The sequence below is a fragment of the Papaver somniferum genome, chromosome 3 (assembly GCF_003573695.1).
Source record: "Papaver somniferum cultivar HN1 chromosome 3, ASM357369v1, whole genome shotgun sequence".
In the NCBI taxonomy this organism is placed as follows: domain Eukaryota; kingdom Viridiplantae; phylum Streptophyta; class Magnoliopsida; order Ranunculales; family Papaveraceae; genus Papaver; species Papaver somniferum.
Window position 1 is genome coordinate 7,093,923 of NC_039360.1, and position 27,007 is coordinate 7,120,929.

The following is a 27,007-nucleotide window of genomic DNA, read 5'->3' on the forward strand; positions in this document are numbered from 1 at the left end:
CCGATTGTTGACTCAATTTCGAGAAAAAAAAATCAATTCCCATTCAATTGAATCGATTTAAAATGAAAAAAAGCGTTGGTGGTCCCTATTAGGGTTCTATGGAAGGATATTACACAATTTACCAAAACACCCTTAGGTTTGTACCCCAAGGCCCAGCACTTGACACACGACAATTTTGGGTGTTGATGCTAGGACTGGTGTGGTTTTCAAGTCCCCATAGGCGCCATATGTAACCTTCAGGGTCCAGGCATAGTAGGTGACTGAAATGGTAGGATTCGAATTCCTCCTCATGAATTTCTAGCTAGGAGAACTCAAATTTCTTCATTATATGTTCACCAAGGAATAGGACGAACTTTGTAAGGAAGAGATTTAAGCAGAGTTGGTGATGCGATTTGGCAGAAAACTGGTTTTAAGGATTAAATTTTGTTATGTTATTACTATTATTGTGGAGATATCAAGGATTCTTATTAGTATGATCATATCCTTTTTCTTTTGGTAAGGATCAATGTTCTGTCCGAGTTTTAATCTCTCACTATAAATTTTCTTTATGCATCTATATCAAAGACCCTTCATTAAACCACAAGGAGATGAAAACAGGCCCTAAGAGATTTAGCTAGGTATGCTTTAACTGCATCCAGATTACATTTCACGACCAAAAAATCAAAAAAAAAGAAAAGAAGAACTAGCAATGACAGAACTTCTCCACCACATGATAATTTTACATAAAACTAGACTATGGAGATGAAGAAACAAACGGAAGCAGAAGACCATACGGGTTATCAAATTGCACCATCATACACTACACAATCATTTGATAGATTATCATTTAGCCTATAGTTTAAGGTCTTATTTGGCCATAATTGCATACCAGATTGTGCTTTTTATCCAAGTAAGTACAATCTGATGGTATTGCAAAGGGGTTCCCGTGGATCTCCTTCGCACGGATTCTAGGGACAGCAACTGATGTAATTTAATGGTTATATATATATATATGGAGATTTCATCCACTGAACCCATGAAGAACCAATAGAGGGATGCACCACTCCAGGTTTTTCTTGAACTCCTGTGACCTGATAGTTCTAGCTATTCAAATTTTATAAAAGTAAGCGACACTCAAATAGTTGGAACCACTGGAATAGCAACAACCTGCATGCATGAGACCAAATATTACTACGCCAATAGTAATAGTGAAAACAAATGATGGACATTCTTAATTAATCGAAGCATTGCGGTTTTAGTATTCTAGTCGAAATCTAAAATTTGGTATGTCCAAATGCCAATCTGGAATCCTTTGAGTGCTAGGTGCGGAATGAATATTGTTTGAAATGGCGTTAGTAAGACAACGTTAAATTGACCTGGAGTGTTGGTTAAACTTCAACATAGAAGTCACTAACAAGTTGGTTAGGACAAGATTAGGAAATTTATGTAATCCTAAGGGAATTAGAAGTCATCTAGTTCTAAGAAAAGGACAGACATGTAATAAGGTAATAGGACTAGGAAAAGGAATTCATAGTTCTATATATATATGATCACCAAAGTTGTGGTTGATCATAGGAGCAAGATTAGAGCTTGTGTTTAGTTTTGAGAGATTTTATAAACATCAATAAAGAGAGTTGTCTTTATATAAGCTAAGTTTCATCTTGCAGTTGCCATTAATTGGTATCAGGGCTTGTTTCTGAGCCATGGAAAACGAAACCACCATTGTGGGTGCAAAACAGTTCACGCCACCATCAATACAAGTTCCAATCCATTCTCTAATAGAATCCTCTCTCAATAATGGGAGTGATTGAGTCACAACCGTTGTGTCCTACGATGGTTGGTGATGGGGTAAAATCAATGTGAGAAGAGAGACTTGTAGTGAGAATGGGTATGGGAGAAATATAGGGTTTATAGGGTTCGTATGGGAGAAGCTAGAATTCATGATGTTCTTCATGTTCTTGTCTAAAGTCGAAGCAACCATGGCGGTGGAGGTTTATGGAAGAAGAAGAACAAAGGAAGAGGTAAACTCTTCGTAATATGTCTTGTTGTTTCTAACGTTTAGCGCTAGTGGGTTATATAACTAGTTGATTATATGATGCGTGACGATGTAATAACTTGTTATGATAATGAAAATTCTCGGGGTGGTTATGGTCGTGGATGTAGCCTACATAGGTGAACCACGTAATCTTTATGTCGTGTGTGATTGTCTATTATCGTATTGATTATATATTCGTGATAGTATTATCCGATCATTTAATCTAAATATGGAAGTAAAATGAGTCGAGCTAGTTATCTAAAGTAGGATGTTTTATGAAATTGACTTCTATGAAAGCATGCCGGTTCGAGATTAACGTAACCTCGGTTTCCCGACGGTTATTACTGCAAACCGAGAATATATATAATAACTAGTGTAAAAGACATATATGATTGATAAAAGATGACCACAAACCTTATGTGAATGAGTAAGCACAGGATTAGGCACGTACGCGCTTCGAGTTTCGCTGCCAGTTTCGGTTAGATGTGAATTTGCACCATTTACGTTGGTAAAATAAGGCTTCTGCAATCACACGCACCTTAGCCATTTCGAGCACGTTGTGATAGTTCAGCACTACTTACACTACCGCTGCAAAGTAAGCATTGGAAAGTAAGATATGAAGACAACTAGGGAATAACCCGTGCCAAATGGCATGGGCTATTTCACAGGGTTGTTAGCTGGGTTGTAAAACATCGTGGAATACCGGGTAAGAATTGAGGGTACATATATACACAAACGGAAATGATTGATTGTATGACCCTTAAGCTTTGAGCACACACCCAGTTTAATCAAATTCAATAATAGCTCCCAGTACATGCCATAGAAATTAAACACTATGCACTCGGCATTAATTTACAGGATCATTCAAATCAACTTATGTTGATAATATATGTTGGAAATGGGTGTCATTATCATGTTTTTTTGTTGTGCACGAAAGTAGACGAAGATAGAGAGACATTTTTCTGTTGGTTCTGAAACTTAATTTGACACACCCTATCCCACAGCATGACACCGTAGTTGCCTAGCCTGGAACTGTAGTGCAGGTTAGACTACTGCAGGCGGGCATGTTCATTTATAGATAATTCCGTTGCTGAACAGGGGTTATGTGATAACTGGTGCTAAATTACATTTTTGACAACCTCTTCACCATAATTCTTTTGTTTGTAACTACATAAATACACAATACAACACAGAAGAGCGTACTCCTTTTGGTGAAAAATTACATTATTACAAACACTTCTGTTTTGTAAGCATATGCCCTTTGTTGATTCTATAGATTTCATTTCACATTGCCCCTTGTTTTTTAAATTCCAAGTACTGCAAAATGTAACCAAACAACAAAGCCACTACTACATTGCAAATTTTACACATTTAGCTGATTACCATCATATCTCTGTCGATTCAATTTATTCTTGATTTCTTCTCCTTAAACTTTTTAGAGCTCTTTCGCTACCTGACACCAAGACCATCTAACCATTTCTCCATTTCTGTTACATATGTGCATTTGCAGGCTCAACTGGTTCTGTTGGACCATCATGACACCATTTCTCAAAGTTCTCCAGGTTTTCATTCTATCCGTCTTGTCTTGCAAAATCCTCACACCCGTCTCCTACTCAAATTATTTTACATTTGGCATTGTCACATTCTATTTTACAGTTGGTATTGTCACATCTATTAACGTATAAGTTGGTTGGTGGATTTTTGGAACCTGGTGAGCACTTGCCTGTTAACCATGTAAATGCATTCCAGGTGCGCATACATCAAATTATACTCCCCCTCTCTATTAAGTGACCTAGTTCAAGTTTGCACAATTTTTAAGACAAGCAAGGGAAAATGTATTTTTAAGCATTTTTTACAATTTTACCCTTATAGATAATAAATAGTGAAATTGTGAAATGATTTATCTCTCAAACTACACCACGGATGTTCGCAAATTTCATACCATTGTAAAGCATTTTAAAACATTTACTTAACGTATATAAACATGACTATGAAATTATGCATATTTCTTATATTTCTTATAATCAATCAAAATGATAATTTTAGGAATATCTCCTTGTTTAGTGATATAGGTCACTTAATGATGGGACAAAATCTAAAAGTAACTAGGTCACTTATTAATGGGACGGAGGGAGTAATAAAATGAACATGTTGTGTAGGTGAGTCTTACCTTTATGTTCAGCAGTCTGTCATTAGGTACCCATATTTCACTCCATGGTTCCGGAAAATGAAATCAACCTTTACACTAAAATAACTACTTAAATTTCCATCTAGTAGTATAGCCCAAACCGTAAAGCTCAGTTTTGATTGCGTCTGGTGAAAGGAGAAATCATAATGCGCCACATCCTGCTTTCAATTTGAATATTCCATCAGATGACGTTCCAAATGTTAGTAGGTAATATTCATGGGAATTCAATCAACAGAAATATAGACCATGATATAGTTGTCATTGATGTGTTTGTCTAATACAAATGCTAATGTTTGACAGGTAGAGATCAAACTCATAAGAAATCATTCTGGAATATATACTACCTCGAGTGCAATTATCTTTAGTTGTAGCTGTTAATGTTCAGACTTCATAGACAGAATCGCTTACCAAGATTCTGAGGCGGTCAGCAGAACATATGCAGCCATGGTCCGACCCTTGAATCTGAATATAAACATTACAAAATCGAATTGATTAAAATTAACAGTATTCGTATTCAATGCGGTGCTCATATTCCTAACCATTTTATTTACATCGGCGTATCATTCTATAGTGATTAACAAAATAACAGTGTACTAGATAAAACATTAAGTTAAACGGGAGAAGTAACTCGTGAGTAGCTCTCCAGAATGGATTTTCCAACATCCTGTAAGAGGTAAAAAGTTTCAGATTCGTTGGAGCAGTGAAATTTAAGAAATTAAACTAAAATTTCAGATTCTTCAGATTAGTTAAACTAAGACTTAAGCAATTAGCATGATAAGTGTTTTCAAACATTGAAAAATTGGATCTTGCTTATATCCAAGGTATTCTGAGAGAGACCAGGGAACTACTGCTTCAGGAAAAGCAAGAGGCTTTCAGCTCTGTTTGCAAGCAATTCCCTCTTATCTCCGTCGCCCATCAAGTCTTTAACCTTCTCCCACGATGATTTTGGTGTGGACCGGGTAGTATTGTTTGCAGTTCTCGCGTTTGTTCTTCGTCACCACACATAAATGGAGGCTTCATCCAGATTAGCAATCTCTAGAGATCGAGCCTGGTGCTCCGATGTTAGATCGAGACAATTGAGAAAGCATTCTGGAGAGAACTGATCTGACGTAATATAATAGTATATTACATCTCCTAAGCTGGCTCTCCCATTCTGATATACACAAATCAAAATGTCACTTACTATGCATTGCCCCATACAACAGTGGGAACCGATTACAGGTGAGATCTGTATTACATTTGGAAGAGCTTATAAGAATGATTCAGGCACTTCCATTTCATCTCAAGCAATGTTGTTAATGGCTATAACAACTTTAAGGATTTGGGTCGTACAATCACGCTTATGATGCAAGTGTTTCCAAGGAACTTTCCTAGAGACCTCCCAGTGGTACTCGAGGTACAGGTAGCCACCACTTCTCCTCTTGGCGCTGCAAGGGTTTACGGAAAGAGGCCGAGCCATCAGCATCTGGAGCTTTTGTCAACATACTAGAATTTCGTGTCTCTAAAACTATCTAGTATTTCCTGTCGTAGATAATAAAAAATTTCAACGAACGGTTCCTGCCTAAAACGAAAAAGAAAATAACAAAGGCTGATGAACCTTACAAGAAGCATGTTGTCCATTTTGCAGAGAGCTGGAAGATTGATAAAAATATCTGACCGGGGTCTGCAAGTCATGACCTAAGTCATAAAGGTGGAAAACTTTGATTAGATAAGAAAGTCATGAAGCTCATTCAGGCGATCCCCATCCTAAATTTGAGTTAGTCAGACATTGATACTAACAAGCACTACCTAAAGTTTCTGGGATGATTACTAATCTGATTGATACATACAACATAGACATAACTAAGACGATGTAATGAGAATCAGCGATCTAATTGTTGGTGAATCAAGATGATATGTTGGCAATAAATTTATTTGTAGATTCTAGTGGGAAGGAATGCCTCAAGCTTGGTTCCATAAGGAAATGTTTGTCAGGATGGTGTCAATTCGACAATGTGGTCACTGATACATAGAAGACATTCCATTTCTCTTTGCCACATTGATTTCTTCTCAGGCGATACATGTTGTAATCTCCACAGCTGCCCAAAGAGGGTGGCTAAAATTGAACAGAATATAAGAATTTCAAATTAAGTTGTTGCTAATTTGTATGATGAAGACAGGATGCAATTAAGTAGTACCGCACATGTAGTTGCAGGTTTCCCTACAACACACCCCTCATGATATCTTGATAATAATTTCTAGATCTAAACACAAAAATGATGATAAGAGTGCTAATGTAATCGTAGGAAATCCTACAATACACCCCTCACTATAATCAACAATTATGAATCAAGATTTTATTAAAGTTTTTCTTATGAATTTACAGAGTAGACACAAAACAAGAAGATTACAGACTAATATTTAGACTTTCTCTCCTATTGGCTTACTCGACACTCCAGAAAAACCTCCCCTTCTTCCAAAGTTACTCAACCCTTTATATAGGGTATTACATAGTGGATGACAGCTAAGACAACCTTTATTTTCGAATCTGGCTTGTGATGTTCTCGCAGATGTACAATGATTGATCTCGCAAAATTCTTATTTTCGCAAGATCTTCACACTTTCCTCGTGATACAACTGTCACTATCGGTTACGTTATTCTTCAGATAATTCTGCGAAGTCTTCGCAAACGCTTTCTGATTATAATCTCGCTGACTTCTAGTTCTCGCGAGATTCTGGTCCTACATCTTGCCTCTTTTTCCTTGAATATTGCTTGAAGAGCGATTTTTAAGGAAAAATTCATTTTGTTAAAGTTGCGAAATCTTAAAAAGTATAAGAAACATGAATTATCCTTTCTTGAATATGGAATATTGCGAACTAAGTATGTGAAGTTATTATCTCACATTCTATGCCTCGTACTCTGTGATTTTTATCATTTCTATGCTGATATTCGTCACTTGCGAGATTGTAATCCTACAATTCTAGATACCGTGACTTGCGAGGTTATAACCGTACATCTTGCCTCTTCTCGTGATTTCTCTACGAAGTTGAGAAGAGAATGAGAAGTTGTATTTCCAAATATCGATATATTGTTCATTCTTCTCTTATTTTCCAACTGACTTGATTCCGTATTTCATGCAGACACGTATTTGTCTCTTCCTTTTATATTCTGACACGTCTCTTTCAACCGCTCCTTTTTACTCGACACGTCTCTTCGCATTAAATGCTGTTACTTTTTCCTTTTCTCTATATATACTCCACTTACCATTCCTCTTTTCTCTTTTTATCTTCTTCTTTGTCTCTCTGCAATTTTTTTTTATTCTTCCTCATATTGCGCTTCTGCTGCTGTAATTCACTTTTCTTATTTCTTAAGATTTGGTTGTTCTTCATTCTCATATTAAAAACATGCCTCCACCTGGTCAGAAATACGAAACCATGGTCAAAGATTTTCAACAAAATCTTTCCGGAAGTGGATGTACGCTGTCTATCATTCCTAATTGGCTTTCCTCACATGAGTATTTTCTTAATATTCCCTTCTTTAAACCGACCCATATCCGTGAAGACGGATTTATAATCAAACGACGAAAAACATATTATTCACATCGAAAGGGCCAATTACATTGTTTTAACTATTATCAAAATAATATTCAAACTATTTTTTTTTATTTCCAATGAAATGAGGCACGAAATCAGGGATACCGATATACCTTTGTCCCAGAGTCATACATGGCTAGGCTATAAATGACGCCGCCTTTAGTGCCGTAGATGCAAAGAAACTGGGCGAGTGAACTAGGTGAAGCTTCTAGAGCTTCTATTTACGCTACCTTGTTACGACTTCGCTCCAGTCATTAGCCCTGCCTTCGGCCACCCCTCATTGCGTTTCTTACATTAAATTAAAACAAATCATTTTTGTTAAAATCCGGTAAAATGCGACGAATGATATATGATGGGCCTGCAATATTGAAGTTTCATTAATTTTTCCAATTTTTTGTTAAACACACTGTCCGAATGACCATGCTTGAATCATGTAAAAAGGAAATCATGTATTTGGAATGCTAGATAGTAAAAAATATTGTGAACAAAACAAATAACACATAAACATAATTTTATAATAAGTAGAGGTGGATTTCAGTGTTCTGCAATGAGTATTCGCTTTCTTTCGCTATTTTTGAGATATCGGAGAAAATTAAATCAATTTTTATTCGATATTATATTTTATTTTGTCATGAATATATATTCGCTTGTCTTTACTATTTTTATCACGTGAGAGAAAATTGAATTAATTTTCACTTAATATTGAATTACATTCTCTCGGAGATTCGTCCGGAAGGATCAAAGGTTTGTAATAAAAGGGAAGGCTGCATGTTTTTTTGTTGGGAGTGGAGGTAAGTTAAAAGAGGGAGCCCTTTTAGGTCCGTAAATTTTTTACTATATCTGATCGTTGGCTGCCATTTCATATATAATAAAGTGACCATACCGTAAAAAAAAATCCTTTGGGCCGGACGAACTTAACAAAGGAGATCCATATCCAGACCCATTTGACGAGCAAGAAATAAACACTCGTATCTTCAGAATTGGAGCTGGTAAAACCAAACCCTGATTCCTCTTCTTTTTTGTATCAAATCAAACCCTAACCCTGTAAAGAGAAAACGAACGTGGAGGTGGAGATTTCTGATTAATCAGGCAAATTAATTATTTAAATGGCGAGAATCATCAAGAAAGCTGCATCTTCGCTAACCCCGGTACTACTAGCGTATCCGAGGACCGCTCATAGATCTTCTTCCATCTTCATCACCCCTCAATTGAAGAACAGCAGCAATACAATTAGCCGAAGTAGTAGTTTAATTTATAGACAAGATGTATTATTTCGGACTACAACTCGTCACTTCTCTTCTTCTATCGGTAAGAAGAGACCGCCTGAATCTGATAAAATCATATCTGCCGGTGAGGAAGCTGAAAAAGATCTTCTTAAAAAGGTACGTTTATTTTCATGAAATTCTATCTATCGAATTACATTATTGATATACTGTGGTCGTCAAATTGAAAGATTTTCCATTCTTTAGCCGGAAAGAGTGTGTCATTAACTGAATCAGATTTTATTTTATTTTTGACCTGCTGGAAGATATAAGAATAGAAATCTTAGATCAAAAACGCCCTCTGGATAGTTGTCATATTGTCCTTAAACACTGATATAAAAAATGTCAGCTACAATCTCTGTAGCACAGACACTTCGATTTCGATATAGATACTTATTTATTCACAATTAATTTGGGTTTAGCAACAATTTATTGTTAGGAAACTGCACAGTTAGATTGATCTTGATCATCATTTGTCTTTTGCTTTGTCTTTTGTCTTTTTCGACCGATAGTGGTTGTCCTTGGTCCTTACACAAACAACTGCATCTTCTTTTTATAATATATAGGTTTTAGTAGGAAATATTGTTGATTTCATAACGTGTCTACATCCTGCTTTCTGGCCGACAATATGTCGCCTAGCCCTAGCTATTTCACTAGTTAAGGATATTAGAAATACAACACCACAAACTGCTCTGCAATAGTAGATATGCTGTATCAAGATTTTTATGATGACCGTGATGAAATGCGCTGTTTTTATATGTTTTGGTAGGTGGTGGAGACACCAAGTGAATTCCCCTTTAAAATTGAAGATAAGCCAGGGGAGCAAACTGTAATATTGACTAGAGAATACATGGGTAATTATATCAAAGTTATTGTTCACATGCCTGATTTCTCTACTGATGTTAACAAGGAGGAAAACAGTGATGAATCAGATAAGCAGAATGACCAAGACAAGGATAGTGTTAATGATCCGCAGTCCAGCATACGCTTAGTTGTAACTAATACGAATTACCTCGGGACTACTTTGGTGTATGGAGTCATTGCTTATCCAGATGGGTTTTCCATAGACAGTTTCTGTATCAAGTATGCATATGCTCCAGATGAAGAAAATATATATTACAAAGGACTTGATTATGCGTAAGTAGTTACTAGAATCGATTTCTATCAGTTGTTTCATTCCCTATATCTTGTAACATTGGTTTCTTATCGCGCACCTTTTTTTTTATGAAGGAAATTGGATAATGACTTGCAGAAAGAATATCAAAGACGTTTAAAGATCATAGGGATCACACCCAGCACCACTAACTTCTTACACGAGTACATGGCTAACAGAGACATGTACTCTTCAGATTCATCCAATTCTCCTCCTCCTACTACTACTACTACTGATCAGATTACTCCTGAATCCCTCTTAACAACGTTTTTGAATGATGAAGGGATTCCTGCGGACCCTGCAATTGGTAATATTGTTTAATGTTTCAATTTGTTGGACGGGCATATGTTTTGATTCTGTTTTGATTCTTACTGAATTTATTACGGTTTACACAGAACAATATCGACGAAGAGGACATCCACTTGTCAGGTATTATTATCAACTCATGGTAATCATCTTTTTTATTGATCATCACACATAAAAGCATCTCCAATGCTAGGGTCAAAAGAGTGTTACATGGTATGTGGTATAAGCTAGAAATATTAAAACACTAGTATAAAAAGAAAAACCTTTGTGGAGCTCTAATTTTATCTAATTTTTCATGTCATTAATATGTAGTATAAGCAAACTTAAAATAGAATTTGGCAAAAATGCATCTTCAAAGGTAACGCCAAGCACTATAGCTTAATTGTATAGTAGCCTGTTTCGCGTAGCTATAGCTTAATTATAGCGAAAGACATACTATGAACCATCGCTTAGCTTTAATGTGGCGAATTCGTTTTGCTTCGCTAAAGAGTGGAACAGATCTATTCCTCGTTTAAGCTAAGCAATGAGTCACAGAAACGGAGTTTCCGTTTAGAAAAATATGTATGGTCTTGGATGGATAATGCCTAAATGTTCGGGATTTCCTTATTTATCCGAAATATCGGATGTAAAAATCAGTATATGGAACCTGACTACCCGAGTTATCGTATTTACTTATTGGACGAAAACTGAGTTTCTGTCTCAATAGGCTAAGCCAAGCCCCTCTCCTATAGTGAGGTGCAATGTCACTCAGATTTCTATATTTAAGCTACAGCCAAGCGAAATGTCCGACCATAGTGCTTTGCCTAAGGATGTATTTCCAAGATAATTTAGTCCAGATCATAGTCATGAAGGAAATCTTGATATTACTTTCTACTTAAATTTGTAGTAGAAATGTTTTATTTGCAACTCTCAAATATAGGATGTGCTGGGGAGTACTTTCTTGAAGTGAAAAAATCTTATCATTCCATGTTTTAAAAAAAGTACAAATTTAAATGATGCTCATTGCTCATGCTCTAATTGTTTATTGTTATTCATTAGTGTTTTTTTTGGTTTTTGTTAACGGCAGTGCTAAGGAGATCCGCAATAGCGGAAAGCATCCCAAGGACTTCATTTGGATTCCGTATCCATATCATCGGTATTATTTACTACCTTGTTTTTATTGTGTTGTTTGTGTTTGTTATGTGAGTACAATCATTTTTCTAATTATGTGCACCCCTTGGACTTGTTAATTGTTATCCGTGTGTGTTTAATTAATAAGAATGGGTATTGCTAGCTTGTGCATATAAGACGCAATGAATTCACAGCCCTATACCACATCACTATAAATGTGGGATTGGTTCTCATAGTTGTGTAGGAATAAAGACGAAAGCATAAAATGATATAGTTTATGACATTACAGTTGAAACTTCATTAATTAATACCCGATTATTTTATAACCTTTTCTGATCCCAACTAGGCTTACAAAAGCTAAATTGTAATTCCTTAAATTAATAATCTCGTTTAATTAATAATTTTTTCTGGTCCCAAAGGCATTGATTTATAGAGTTTCAATTGTATTAAGATTTATTGCCGAGTCAAACTGTGCCTCATAAGAGTTAGTCTGAAGGTTTTGTGAATCATCCATAAGAGTGAGCCAGAAAATGTTGCAAACTTATGGTAGTTATTTTTATCAGTATTGCTGTTGTTGTTCTGAAGCAATTAAATTATGTTGTGCTTGTGCCAACAGTAGTGAGAAGCTATTGTGGATTGAAGTTCCTAGCAAGGGTCACTATGCTACTGAAAGGTACCATTATTATCACCATCGCTTTTTGTTCTTTTTATATCCTAGTTGGTCAGAGGACAAACTATCATACTTAAGGTTAGAAGTTCGAGTTTCTGCGCTGACCGTCTCCATAGAACAACCACATGCTATTTCAAAAAAAAAAAAAAAACATGCCAAACTAATAACTCCAACACATATACTCCCTCTATAACTCCACATGTGTAGTTTTTCTGCACCAAGATAAAGGAGGAGGGTTCGTGATTGGTCTGACAAGCCAACGGTAAAAAACACCGCCATTTCCACATAAAAATAGCTCGTGATAGGCGTGGCGAGCCAACATAGACCGTAGACCAATAGAGGGTGAGAGCAGTACCAAGATAGATGAATGAGGTTTTCATGTACCTGGTTGAATACCAACTATTTCTATAGGAAAGAGCAAGAGCAGTACCAAGATGGGCGACTGCTTGGAAGTCGTCGTGTTTTCTTTCTAGCCTACCCCAACTTGTTTTGGACTAGAAGAAGAAAAAAACATACTCCCTCAGTCCCATAAAAATGTCGTCTTTTCCCTTTTTCGTTTATGCAAAAATAAAGGGGGAAAAAAGGCTCAATTTTTATGGGATGGATAGAGTATTACAGTCGTTCTCATGATATTATTTTGTGATTAGTTGTTCATTAATAAGAACTCAAGTTAACTAGTTTGGTCTTTACTTATAATGGCAGTGAAATTGAAGAATACTGTATTGAAGCTTTCGGCGGGGAAGATTTCCTTGATGGGGAAGCTTACGATGCGAATCCTTATAGATGTTTGCCTCGCAAAGCATTGGGGGACCCCCCTGTTATATCCGAAGAGATGGATAAGATATTGTACCCTGATTTGAAACATGCAAATGATCCTAAAAAAGGTTGTAATGTTGCCCTACGACCATACTTTGATGAGATGAATAAGATAAAGTATCATCCTGATCGAGATCCTGATGTTGTTATATTTGCATGTGATATAAATTGCGAAGTATATCAAGCATATTGTACATAAATTTGAGATTGGATCATCGTTTCTGCTCTTTTATTTTTTTCAAGATCTTGTTTCACTCTTATTTTATGTGTTTTACTGGAAGTTGGGTAAAAAAAATATTAAACTTTTAAGCAGCTAAAGAGATTGTCAAATTCATCTTCAATCCAACAGCTTGCTCAAGAGTCTCCCAAGTATCATGTTCAACACACCGGTCCGGTGATCATTTTATTCACTATAGATGAAAGCAAATGGAATTTGTATATATTATCGGTTTTGATTTGGCTGTCTCATTTTCTTCCTTTTGAGAGGTCAGGCGGGCCTAGCCCCATCTTTCTGTTTTATTTTTTCTAGTAAATAGCTTATTCGGATTTGTAACATTTAAATTCGGTTAATTCGTGATTCAACGGTAATTAATAATATGAGCTCAGCATTGAAAATTGGGTACATATTAAATTGTAAAAAAAATACCTTCTGTTACAAGTTTTGGGTAATATCATTATTTTATAATATAAATGAATATATATTTTTTTAGATTCGATACATTTTCATCAAAGAGAATTAATAATGTGAGTTCACATTTTTTTGGCAAAACAGGTTTTTAAGGAAAAAAGGTGGGTTGGGTCTCATAGACCCGAAATCCGCCTATTATAAGTCGGGAAGCTAAGAAGATACACGAATTCAGTTCGATATTCTGGTTAGAAGGCCGAATAATCACAAATTGCTAACTAGGTCCTGAGTTCCCAAAGAAAAAAGTGAGATTTTTCTTTTCTACTTTTGTCCAATGTACGTACGTGAAAATAAATGTCTAAATCCACCTAAAATATAGGTTCATTTTCCTAAAGTTTTTCTCGAAACCCGACTTGTTAAATCAATATGAAGATGCCAAGCTATGTAACCAAGATGCTATGTAACCAAGATGCTTTGTTAAAACAGCTCCTTTCCACACTACTCCAGATTGATGATGAAACCAAGATGCTTTGTTGGTCCGATGGGGATGGAGGAAAATCGTCTTTGGAAGGTCCTTACACGGTGGTCTTGCTGTAATCGTTTTTGGAAGGTCCTTACTCGTCAAGGTGATTACGGTCTTGCTGTAAAGATGTTAAGACTTAAATTTGGCTGATAGCTTGTACAATATGATTACCTCGCATTAGCAGTTGCATCACGCACAATCGTTAGCTTCTTTGGGAATCATTAGATAATGCATCCTTTTTCCCCCAACAACTCAGCATTCTTAGCAAGAGGATCACCACCCATTCCCTGGCAAATGTTTGACGCAGAAGCATCGGCCTCCATAGAATGTCGAAATTCTGTTTAATGTTTCACCTCATATGGTCAATATGGCGGCTCAGTTTGCAATGTTCAAGAGACATAATTCGCTGGAGTAGGTAACAATGAAGAAGAAGAGGGATCTTGGACAAACCGGACGGTTGGCCAATATCCAAGTCTCTATTGCAGATAGCGGCTGATGAGACTATCCTGGCAGATTGTGGATCAATATTCGATAAAGAGCCCAGAGGTTTGGATGTGGTAGAGACAACCGAGAATCCAGGTACAGTAGATATTCAACTATTAATACGGGATGGTTTATCGGGCAAGGCGCCAGTTATGGGAGAACTGAATGGAAGAGAGGCACCTTCATCAGCAAGAAAAGAAATCTCCAATGCCAAGTGATATGCTGCGAGGACCCAAACTGGAGAACATGTTTAACTTTTTTCAGCTCATCGCCATTTGTGCCCTTTAGAAATTAAGTGAATAAAAGCTAACATATTTAAGAAATTCAAAAAGCATCATCCTAGAGGCATGAACGGGAAAATTGTCAAAGAAAAATTTCAGCTCCATATTGCTTTTATTTCAAAAATAGACAAATCCTTGCTCCCCAAGTCTTAGAACTCCTAAAAATAGACTCACACCTTAATTAGAAAATCCTAAACTAGAAAACCACTTCCCAAGTTACCGGTAAGTTCCGGAATCTTCACGGAACAAAACCCCAAAAACAACTTGCAACAACAGGGAAGCAGAAAATTGTAGAAGAGGAGAAGGGACAGTTGAAAGAAAATTTGTTGATTGCCTGAAGCACGAATGTAAATTTTCATTGGGCTTTTTACAAATCTATACAATAATAGACAATCACACACGAAACAAAGATTATGTGGTTCACCTATGTAGGCTACATCCACGACCATAACCACCCCGAGAATTTTCATTATCATAACAAGTTATTACATCGTCACGCATCATATAATCAACTAGTTATATAACCCACTAGCGCTAAACGTTAGAAACAAGAAGATATATTACAAAGAGTTTACGTCTTCCTTTGTTCTTCTTCTTCCATAAACCTCCACCACCATGGTTGCTTCGAATTTAGACAAGAACATGAAGAACATCATGACTTCTAGCTTCTCTCATACGAACCCTAGAAACCCTAGATTTCTCCCATATCCATTCTCACTACAAGTCTCTCTTCTCACATTGATTTTACACCATCACCAACCATCGTAGGACACAACGGTTGTGACTCAATCACTCCCATTATTGAGAGAGGATTCTACTAGAGAATGGATTTCTACTCACAATATAATCCGTTTTATATAGTAGATAAATCCTTGCCCCCAAGTCTTAGAGCTCCTAAAAATAGACTCACACCTTAATTAAGAAATCCTAAACTATCCTAAACTAGGACAAGTTATGTTCCGGTAAGTTCCGGAATCTTCATGGAGCAAAACCCCAACAACAACTTGCAACCACAGGGAAGCAGAAAATTGTAGAAGAGGAGAAGGGACAGTTGAAAGAAAATTTGGTGATTGCCTGAAGCACAAATGTAAATTTTCATTGGGCTTTTTATAAATCTAGGCCTGTTTTTTTATGGTTTACAAAACTAGGTCTCATTTGACCAAAATCAATGGATGGAAAGTTAGCACCGTTAAGTGGAAGTAAAAAGACTTATTAGTCCTTTGAATTGGTAATTTGAACCCAACTAGACGGGTTTACTCTGTACACGTGGACTCGGGTATGCCAGGCGGACTTTGTACAGTCACCAATTCCAGATCCATATCAGCAACTGTGGCACAGCTCAATCTTCACTGATCATAGCCATGAGAACTGTTTGCAACCACCACCAACACCTGTTTGATATCAATAACATCACCACAACAATTCATGCCTGCAATTCTGTCCACAATTTCCTCCTTTCTCAGCCAACTCCCACTGCATCACAGAATACTCAAACCCTTGAATTTCCTCCAACATCAATCTTTCCCTGAGCTCATCTTTTGAATTCAACTTCTTCGCAAACCCATACTCAAACCATTATGCACATCCATGGCAAGAACAACCCCAGACCAAGGCATATAACCACCAATTTTCCTGTCTTAAATCACCACCAAGATCAACCACAAACATCTTCTACTGCAATCACCACCTGCATTTCCACACAAACCATTCTGCACATTCCCTGACTTTGTAAACTCAGCTTCAAAACCATGTCTCAGCTGACCACAACTCAAATCTCAGTTCTAACACTCAACTCATACATTCCATTACTTCCTTGCTTGCAGGACCAGCACATACAACAAATCTTGCATTTGTTCTCAACTTCAATCCGCAATTATACTACCACTGCACCTGCAACAACCTTGATTCCTCAGCTGCACCTAGCCATTGCTTAACTAGTGACCACTGTCTTAGTTTATTACAGTTTAGCAATTGCAACAATCTCAGTTCTTCAATTCAAGATGCTGGATGAAGGGATACAAGGAAGACAAGGCAGAAAAAGTTGTCCTAGTACTTCTAGAGAAAGGACACCAAGATGCGTAAATGATTAAAGCTACATAGCCATGACCATATCTGAACAGCAGTAAGTGCCATCTTCAATGAGACATCATTACCCTGCAGAAAATCATATAGTCCATCAGCATCAAAATACTACACGAACATATGCATCTAACTATCTCAGAAACATTTCCAGCATGCTGGACCTTACACAGGTCACTAGGTCATACTAATGGATATAAGATAGGTTCATCTATGCAGCTATTCTTCGTTTTATGCATGTAGTCATTTAGAGGCTTCACATTTCTTCTTCAATTTCTCTATTCACTGTAAACAAAGCTAAAAACTAATTGCTTCTTGTTAAACTATAATTATTAAGAATGTCTGGGGAGAAATTCATAAGTACCTGATAGGAGAAAGCAATTGGGTCCGATCGGAAACCTGGAAAAAGTAGTTACAAGGGCCTCCAATTCTTCTCATATGAACAGTCACACCACTTCTCTGCTTAGAAACATCAACCTCAAATCTCATCTCACTACCAGTTTCAGATACTCATCACTGCCACCAGATCCATCTCCTTCTTCCACCAATTTCACCTGCAGCAGCAGAAACTTCTCCTCTTTCTTCTTTGCTCAACAACAACAACACCATCTCGTTTGTGAACCTAAAACCATTTCAAATCGAACCCCAACTTCAATTTCAGTTAATCATCTCCTCTCTGTGAATTCAATTTCACCAAACCTTAATCTCCAATTTCTTGACCTAACTACCAACACATTACCCATTTCCATTAAGCATCAACCACCAACCCATCTCCTCTGATTTGTAATAACTCTCGAATTCTCTATCAATCATAGCAGTAGATCCCATTTGTTCTTCTCGGATATCTCGGTTCACAGAACCCATCTCTTCACTGTAATCCTCATCCATGGCAATCAAAATTCCATAGAAACCCTCTTGATTTGAAAATAAAACCCTCTCTAAAGAACAGGAGAGAAGAAGAAGGAAGATAATGAAATCTCGATCTCTCTCTTCTGATATTAGATGCATTCTCCCGCGCAGGACACGTGTGTCGACAACTACAATGTACGTCTATCCCGGCCGCTTAATAATCATCGAGATTTCAGCGTTCTAGATTTGGCTTTCAGATCCACACACGTGTGACTGACACACGTACGGAAGGACATTTTAGTAATCTAACCACATCAATGAAATATTGTTGCACGAGTAATTGACAATAAATTGATGGTTTGATAAGCTTAGATTCGTGAGAAATAAAAAAAAAAGCCTAGATTTGAAAACAGGCCTATAAGTGAATATATTCCATTTTTATTTTACTTGTTACAATTTTGATCCATTTGTTGCGCGCGCAGCTTACTGGTACGCGCACTTGTATCTGCAGGGACATCGTGTGATATTATTACTGAATAGATTCATCTGTTAACCGGAATCACCATATAGTATTACTGGTACGCGCAGCTTAGGGGTGAGCAACGGACGGACGGATGCGGATTAGGGGTCACCCGCAACCAAACCGTCAAAGTTGCGGATTTGGAAAATTGAACCGTGACCGGCCCAATCACCCGCGGATTTGCCCTTTGCGGATCTGCGGATTTTTCGGGCCGGGTGCGGATTAACCGCGGATTTAATCACAAAAATCTTTAAAAAAAAACTAAGTATAGAAAGTTAGAAACTAGAATTTCAAATCCAGAGTACAGACGATTCTTAACACAAAAGAGTACTAATTCAGTAATTCAAAAGCAACAATAGACAGTAGTTAACAGTTAACACAAAAGAGTACCAATTCAAAAACTGAAAAAAGAGTCCTTGGATATTCAATCCATGATAGATATGTCTGGAATTTCCTGCAAGATTTCTGCCGCATCCAGATGAATGGCTACAAAATGCAAATATGAAGATATGTTACAGAATACAGAGATAGCAACATCATACCCAAACAATTGTAGCACTGATAATACAAGCTTCACCACCTACCCAAGGATTTTAAATATTGTTCTCCTGAAGATTCTTCTCTCCAATCCGTGGATCTGCCTTGTTTCATAAATAATATACATGAATTAGACAATCCACACCCACAACTGGTTTAATAATCAAACATACTGGTTTAATTTTCATCACTGATAATACAAACTTCAACCAGAGATGATGGTCTTTACCGACCAAATCACCCAAAATCTCTAAACTGGAAGAAAAAAACTAATTTAAGAAAACCCTTAAATCAAACATACTCAAAATCATTTTGACATCTAAGAAAATTCCAAACCAATTAAAACGAAATCAACATCACTAGAACATATAATAATCATTGAAAGTCAAAAGAAATGAAAATGAGAGAACTACTTACAGTTACTGATGCTGCTCAGAGAAGAAGAATGATAGAACAACTAATTTGGTAGCAAGAGAGACTTTAGATCAGAAGGATATTTACTGTGATGAGAAGAAGATGAATGAGAGAACAACTAATTTGCTCAGAGAAGAAGAAGAATCGAAGGTCTCTTCCTCTCGAAAAAAAAACGGATGCTATTAGGTTTCACCGAAAGATAAAGATGTTTATGTATAAAACTCCAACTTCCCATATTATCCTTAATACATTTACTAAATTTCCTAAATGTCCTACGGTGCGGGTAATCCGCGGTTATCAAATCCCAACCGCAACCGTAACCGCACCGCGTGCGGATTTGAGAATGCACCCGTGTCCGGTCCATAACTCTTGCGGATTGGTTTTCACTCGCAATTTTGCGGACGGATACGGATGAAATCCGCGGTTACGGTTTTTCTGCTCAGCCCTACGTGCTATTGGATTCCCCCTCCCGTAACAGAAAGGAACAAGAAGTATATTGTCAAACATTGGCCATCTAAGAAGGGCTGGCACAGATTGGTTTCGGATGCATCGCTGGTGACAAAGAAAACTGCATATGCATCTCCCAGGGCTGGCTGTGGCTTCATGGTGAGGAATTGTTCAATGCAACCTGTGTGCACTGGCGAGTGGATGGTGACGGATGAGCCTCCAGAAGATATTCAGTTTTACGAGATGTTATCATTGGTTAAGGCGGTTAAATCCATCGGTTCAGGTTGGTTTCCTTTAGAGATTTCTACTGATAACATTTTCGCCATGCAAATACTGAATGATGATAGATTAGAACCTTACATAAATGATTTGGAAGGATTGGTCAACACGGGTCTTTATAAAGAAAAATACTTGGTTTTATATGAGAAGATAATGCAATTGCTTCAGGCACAAATTATTCATTCCAATGGACAATGGGGATGGAAAGATATAGAATTTAAACCTCTGCCTAGAGAGGCCAATTTTACTTCTGATTTTCTGGCAAACACTGTCAAGGTACCAGGGCTCTGTATGATCACCATACCCTCAGAAAACTGCCAAACCATCGAGCCCGAGTACCTTCATCCCTTGCTCAACTATATTCAGGCTATTGACATCTGTTATGGTTTCGTCAAGTTACATCATGCCGCTTTACAGAAGCGTGCTCTCTTTGCCAGGAAGTTGAAGTTAGGATTATTGAAATCGCACGAGGTTCCTCCTGATTATGAATGATGCCTCTACCATCTGCGTAGCCATGGAAAGCATAGAATTGCATGAGTTCCAGCTGGACACTAGTGTTTCTAGTAGTTATCTACTTCCTTTTCTACATGTACAGTGTTCTACATATATTCTTACAATTTTTACTATGATCGTTATAATGTAGAATGTAAGAATTTCTAGGCTTCAAACACTGAATTTCAACAAGAATCAAGTCAATCGAAATAAAGTTCATAGGTAAGCATGTTGTATTTGAGTTACCTGATACCCGATAGACCCCCACAATCTTCTGGATAAATGACACTATTTCTGTCTTGGTATAAACCATTCATCCAATGAGTTACCAAAGTAGGCATTGCTCCCAATTCTTAAAAGGGATCTTACGAAATCTAGCTCAGATGGGCAACATGTCCTCCTTGAGGCTTCAAACCCCTTTGCATAGTAACAAGTCACAGCATACTTCACCTTCCCAAGTGGACCATCGTCACTGAATTCCACTCAAACATGCGCCGCCTTTGTATACACGAGTGGATCTGAAATCACAGACGTCCGAGAACCAGACATGGATAAAATGCTACTATCTCTAGACCCAAGACTTTTAAACGAAACGACTGAAGATTCACTGGATCATAAAAGCTGGCAAAAGAACGGAAGATTTTGTACCATCCTTGGGCCTCTCCCACTCATCAGACATCTGAACGTAATAATCTTTTGAGACTAGAGCGTGTGCTATGATACTTGTTGCCTCCTCGTCATAAATTGGCACAATAGTTTCATTTGCACCAATAGGAAGAATAAGTCTAAACACGCCCTGGCATTCCAATTCATAAAATGATGAGACATAAACAGGATTATAATCATGGAGGGGCTCAAGCTTTGAAGTGTCGCTCTCTGAAGAACTCTTGATGTAAGAGCGGTAGAGGTTCAGGAAGGGCATCCCAGTCCATCCTGTGTTGTTGTCTGAGTTATCTGCGACTTTCACGGGCAATACGGGATGATGAGATTCGATGACCTGATACCCAGGTCTTCGAAGCGCTTTTAACCTCATTATATTAATTCCGCCTTTGGTCAATGAATCTGCTGCCAATCAGTATGTGCAGAACCATTTACTTCCAGTATCGTACTCCCTGGCATGTTTTCACCAGTCCATGCTGCATCGAGGTTCGCTATAATCGGAAACTGACCTTCTGAGATTGCCCTCCCCACATGTATCTTAGTTTCTAAAGGATCAGCTGGGGCATTTAAACTTAAGCTTGATAAAAGATGTGGCCCTGTGGTGTTATGATTTGAAAGGAATCCACCTGCTCACCAGTTCCTTCCAGATAATTTTTTATCACATCTTGCATCTGTAAGTGTGGAGTCAAAACTGGGAGAATCTTTACCACCTTGCTTGGAAGTTGAGTTTGTTGACACAAGCTTCTCTGTAGTATTTACAGACTCCTCCGTACGCTTTTGTATAAAGCTGTTGAGCCCTTCCTGGAGGCTGCTGCTATCTGATTTTGCTGTACGTTTCAGTTGGTGGTCCCACACATATGAATGGCAATCGATTAATTCAAGTATACCCGTCGTTATCTCCCCTTTCCTTACCCCTCTATTTAGAACTTTCTGGAGAGATTCCCGTGTCATTGCAAAAACAGAATGTTCAGTGAATGAAACAAAAAGATAGGAAAGAGAATATTCACGGTCTAAATAATTCTATGTCAATCAGGCCAGAAAAATACAGTGGGTAACGAGAGAAAGGTCACATTTTTTCCATGTTTAGCAATAAATCACTTTTACTTCAGCAAGAAATCGAACTCCAACATGACCTGAGAAATAAGAAAAACTATCATACCTCAAATTCTACCTTCTCCTTCTGAAGCAACTTTTCAAGATCTCCAATGTCACGTCTTGATTATGCCACCTTTACTGATAACGTGCCTATTCTTTTTATTGGAATCTGCGGGAGAGCATTAAGTACTTCAGTAAATAGAAGTTCTGCCCTGTCGACCACCTGTCACAGACAGCATCCAGAGAGTACCTACTTCAGCAACAAGAATTTGAAGTATAAGCATGGAACCTCAGTTCTAGGCACTTTAGATGTGTTACGCTCAAGGTATGGATTGCACTGAAATCTACAAGACTCGGACAATATTCCGACAAACTAAGAAAAGTGAACTGAAATGAGTTACAAAACTTACAGTGCAACCCAATGGCTTGGGGCACCCTTCAAATAACATAACTGTCTTCACCATTTTCTTTCCTCCCTGCCCAGCACTCCCATGTGCTTCAAGGAACTTCTCCACGTGAAATGCTTCACCATAACCCGGTTTTTGAGACGAAAGATGATGAATCGAAGGAACTATTTGTGCACCTATGCACCGTGCTATATGCTCTAACAGAGGCCTCTTGATATTGAGAACGAGAGATGTGTCTTTTTCAAAGAGGTATTCTTGAGCGAAACGTGAAACTGAATTTTCTACCAATAAGACATTGGGATGATGAGCAACTATCTTTGCTACTGCCACCTTCAAATGATCCGTTTCCTACATAAACAAAAAGTGAGAAAATACGATAAAAAATTCAAGGAAAAAAAAAACTGTCCATATCTATGAAATATTGATCTAAACATGTGTCTCGTTATCTAAACTCAACACAGGCATGAAGTGTTTGACACAATATATGCAGATACTGAATACCCATATGACTATTCCATGAATAGTTTTGTTTAATTTTAATTTTATCTTTTACATATACTGTTACATCATCTGGATTATATTAAGATCAATCAAAACAAAACCTAACTGAAAGAAAAAGATAACTAATAATACAAAATCATTTTAGAAGGTGTATTAAAGATCTTTATATTATCCCATACATAAGTTAAACTGATGAAGGATAGCAAAATGTAAACGGTAACAACCTGCTGAAATAAAGTACCAAAAGTTGATGTAGACACCCGCTGATACACAAAATCTCCGCCAAGGATAAGAAAACGGGGCTTCTCAATTTTTGAAATCATCCGGCGGTTGGAAACTTTTTCTTACAAACAGCTCCTTTAGCAACAATCCTAGAAGAAAGAAAGTAAAAGGTAATTTCAGTATCAGACATTAGAACTGCAACAGAAAATAAAACAGAAGTGCTGCTCATTGTTATTTGTGTATATCATCATATGGAACTTTTAGAAGACAGCTGCACATATGCCCATATGATATCATCCACGATCAGTGGTGGAGCCAGGATTGAAGCTACAAAAGGATCCCCCCAAAAAAAGTCTCACTGGGTGGAGGCAAAAAAAGAGCAAATCTAGGGGGATTTTGATTGATAACATCTACAACCTTTAGGAGCTATTTGGCGAGTAGGCTTAAAAGAAAGTTCTATGGGGATGCTAGGATAAATGATTGCAATTTGACCTACGGTTATATTCATATATTATACAATTTCATCTAAAAATCACGGAAATTTTTTAAAATCAATATAGTAAAACATGGTATGAAGAAGAGTACACTGACCTGTTGTTGTTTCCAGTGTGGAATAAGTTCATCAAGTGCTCTTGGTTCAAAAACATTCCCAGAGAAGATAAAATGTGCACCAACTTGAGCACCTTTTTCACAAATAGGCTAACTATTTTATTCCCTGATCCATTAGTACGTAAAACTAGACATCACTGTGTTGATTTCCAGTTTGACACTGCCATGTGGGTGGGACTCCACTACGAAGTGACATCAACACTCCAGATATCAGCTTCTGCTCCGTAATGCCGTCAAAATTCTTAAGGAGCCACATAATATGCACTACCATCAATTCAAAGTCTTTAAATACTTCCCCTGCACCAAATTTTATGATCATCAAAGTTAGTATCGCCAGTGACGGACCTAGAGTTGTGGAATATTTTATTCCGTAATACCAATTGCCATTCTTAAGCTCGCTACAGAATTCAAATAAAAACTAACATATTCAAGAAATTCAAAAAGCATCATCCTAGAGGCATGGACGGGAAAACTGATGCACACGCCAAAGACAAATTCAAAAAAATAAAAAATAAAAAAAATCTATCGTTAATCCTGATCAAAGGTACATATACCCTATCAAAGATTCCAATGGATGGGTATAGGCACTTTATATGTGTTATGCTCAATGTATGGATTGCATTGAAGTCTATAAGACCCAGACAATATTCCGATAAATTAAGAAAACTGAACTGCAATGAGTTATAAGAAAACTGCACATATCCCCACATGATATCATCCAAATTTTACTCTATTAGGCAATGTTACCAAGATTAGTGGTGGAGCGAGGGTTGAAGCTACAAAAGGACCCCAAAAAATAAGATAAGTCACACTGCTAGGGAAGAAAAAGGGGAAATCTAGGGGATTTGTAATAATAACATGTACAACCTTTAGGAGCTTTGGCGGGTAGGCTTAAAACACAATTCCATGGAGATCCTAGGATAAATGATTGTAATTTGACCTAAGGTGTGAAGAAGAGTAGACTGACCTGTTGGTTTCTAGTCAGTTTGGCATCAAATGTCTAATGTGAATTTACTACAAGTGTCTGAAATGTAGACTAAATCTCATTTACTTAACAGATCTCCTGTAAAACAGTTTTGCATAAATTATACAAATCTAGGCCGTCTGGGTGTTATTCTAGCACAAATCATACAAACCAAGCAACAAAACTTAAATTACAATACAAAGAAAACTCATTTTTCAATACTAGAAGCTCAGTTGTTTAGATTAAAAAACTAATCGTTGTTTTTCACGCATTCTACACGATTCAAATCAAGTACATAAGCTCATCGACTAATGATAAAATTGCATCACAAAACTCTACCAGAAACATCAACACCAAAATTCACATCAAAAATAACCACAAATTGAATCATACCTAAAACTGAGAAACTAAAATCTCATAGCAGTAACCATCTTCTGTCTACGTAAATCAGCAGCAAAATAATAATAATAATATCCTTTAGCTATAAATCCTCCTATCAAGCATCACCAATTTCATTACAGTCGCAGGATCTTCTTCGTAGACACAGATCTAAATTCAATTGCATTCTTCCTATGTCCAATCAAATGATCTGCACTTGTTGTAACTTAAGATCCAGTGCTCCTTCCCTTGCATTTCAGTTAGTTTCCGATTTCAGACGGCGGCGGTGGGAAAAACCTGAGGAAGAGAAGAGGATAAGTCAACAGCAGAAAGAGAGTAAAGTAGCCGTAGATGTAAACGATGGCAGATGAACTGAAATTACCCAATTACCCCTTAGAAGGCAACAGCACTTTGATCCGTCTCTTTGAGGGCTTTGTGAGCGAGGAGGCCGTGGCTCTAAGTTTCAGTTCATTTTAGGTACAACACTTGTTGAACTCCGCAGTTTCCATAGAATAAGATTGTAGATGGGAAAAAACGATTTGCTGGTTTTTAAGGAAGTGAAGAGATCACCGTACGGAAGAGACTCTTCAATCGAGCAAACTGCTTAACCTCACACAGATGCACTGTAAAGGGAGTGCTTGAATTCGAGAGATCAATCTGTAGGACTCTGGCCTAAACCAAGACAATGACCGTTCCAGAGTCAATTCGGTCACAAGAGAGGATGGGTCGATCTGTAGGAGGGAAGCTGAGAAATATATGAGATCAGTGTTGATCAAGGATTGTTGATGTGTTGTGTATTCCGCGTTAAGAAAATAAGATGAGTTCTGATTGATTGAATTTTCTCTGTTGAAAGTGATTGCTCAAACGATGAGAATTCTTGTGTGATGAGAATTCTTTGTTTAGACGAGCGTTCTTGTTGTTTTTTTTCAACCATGGATTCAGAGACTCGTTTATATTGCAGGAATTGTAGACACATTCAAAGTGGGAAATCGTGTTAGACACATTGATCCTAGTAAGTCGTGACGGTTGCTGGAGTGGAAGAGTGGGAAAGTGGGAAATCGTGTTAAAACCAGTTATTCATCATGCAGAGACTTGGTTGATTATCCACCAACTACTTTGCTGACTCCTTTAACCGCTTGCACGACTTAATCACATTCTCAAATCAAAACCCTAGTTAATATCCCCCATGTGACACGATTGATGTCTCGTGATTGTGGAGTCTGTATGATAGACGTATTATTTAGTCAGTCATTTGTTGACTTGATCAGATGATGAGTCTTGATATTGTTGAGTCGAACATGCTCTATGATTCATAAATTAAGCATGTCTGTTGACACAGATGCATAATTCTCGAATAAATATTGATAGTTGAACCAATATTCCTAGTCCGAGTAAATATTGTTCGTTTGATGAATTACTGCATATTGATAGTCGAACCAATATTCACCGTTTGAGCAAACATTGCTCGTTCGATGAATCACTGAATAGTGATAGTTGAATTTATATTCACTGTTTGAGCAAGTATTGCTCGTTTCATGAATTATTGGTAA

At 37.3% G+C, this 27,007-nt stretch overlaps 1 protein-coding gene, 1 long non-coding RNA gene and 1 pseudogene across 5 annotated transcripts; 1 reads left to right on the top strand and 2 right to left on the bottom strand.

Moving 5' to 3' along the window:
* Positions 1 to 4,812: 4,812 nt before the first annotated feature.
* Positions 4,813 to 6,301, bottom strand: LOC113358969 (annotated as a pseudogene).
* A 2,481-nt stretch (positions 6,302 to 8,782) lies between these two features.
* LOC113355245 lies at positions 8,783 to 13,352 on the top strand. Its single transcript, XM_026598065.1, has 7 exons — positions 8,783 to 9,157; positions 9,807 to 10,174; positions 10,268 to 10,497; positions 10,586 to 10,619; positions 11,563 to 11,631; positions 12,223 to 12,279; positions 12,979 to 13,352. Exons 1-7 carry the CDS (start codon positions 8,882 to 8,884, stop codon positions 13,289 to 13,291), a joined length of 1,347 nt encoding a protein of 448 aa, XP_026453850.1. The 5' UTR covers positions 8,783 to 8,881; the 3' UTR covers positions 13,292 to 13,352.
* A 6,876-nt stretch (positions 13,353 to 20,228) lies between these two features.
* On the bottom strand, positions 20,229 to 25,764 carry LOC113355246. Of its 4 annotated transcripts, XR_003362270.1 has the most exons (8): positions 25,473 to 25,764; positions 24,098 to 24,412; positions 23,509 to 23,655; positions 22,787 to 23,131; positions 22,441 to 22,629; positions 21,270 to 22,211; positions 20,868 to 21,139; positions 20,229 to 20,633 (listed from the first exon to the last, which is right to left on the bottom strand). It is a non-coding gene; the product is annotated as an uncharacterized LOC113355246 (long non-coding RNA). The 4 variants fall into 4 exon arrangements; XR_003362268.1 differs by having other exon boundaries at positions 20,868 to 22,211; positions 22,441 to 22,599; XR_003362269.1 differs by having other exon boundaries at positions 20,868 to 22,211; positions 22,441 to 22,626.
* Between the last annotated feature and the right edge of the window lie 1,243 nt (positions 25,765 to 27,007).

What these genes read in the sequence shown, in the direction of transcription:
- LOC113355245 (XM_026598065.1), top strand. Translation starts at nt 8,882, where the DNA reads ATGGCGAGAATCATCAAGAAAGCTGCATCTTCGCTAACCCCGGTACTA. An exon ending in TCCTGCGGACCCTGCAATTG is followed by an intron (nt 10,498 to 10,585) that starts GTAATATTGTTT and finishes CGGTTTACACAG; the next exon opens with AACAATATCGACGAAGAGGA. An exon ending in GGTCACTATGCTACTGAAAG is followed by an intron (nt 12,280 to 12,978) that starts GTACCATTATTA and finishes TTATAATGGCAG; the next exon opens with TGAAATTGAAGAATACTGTA.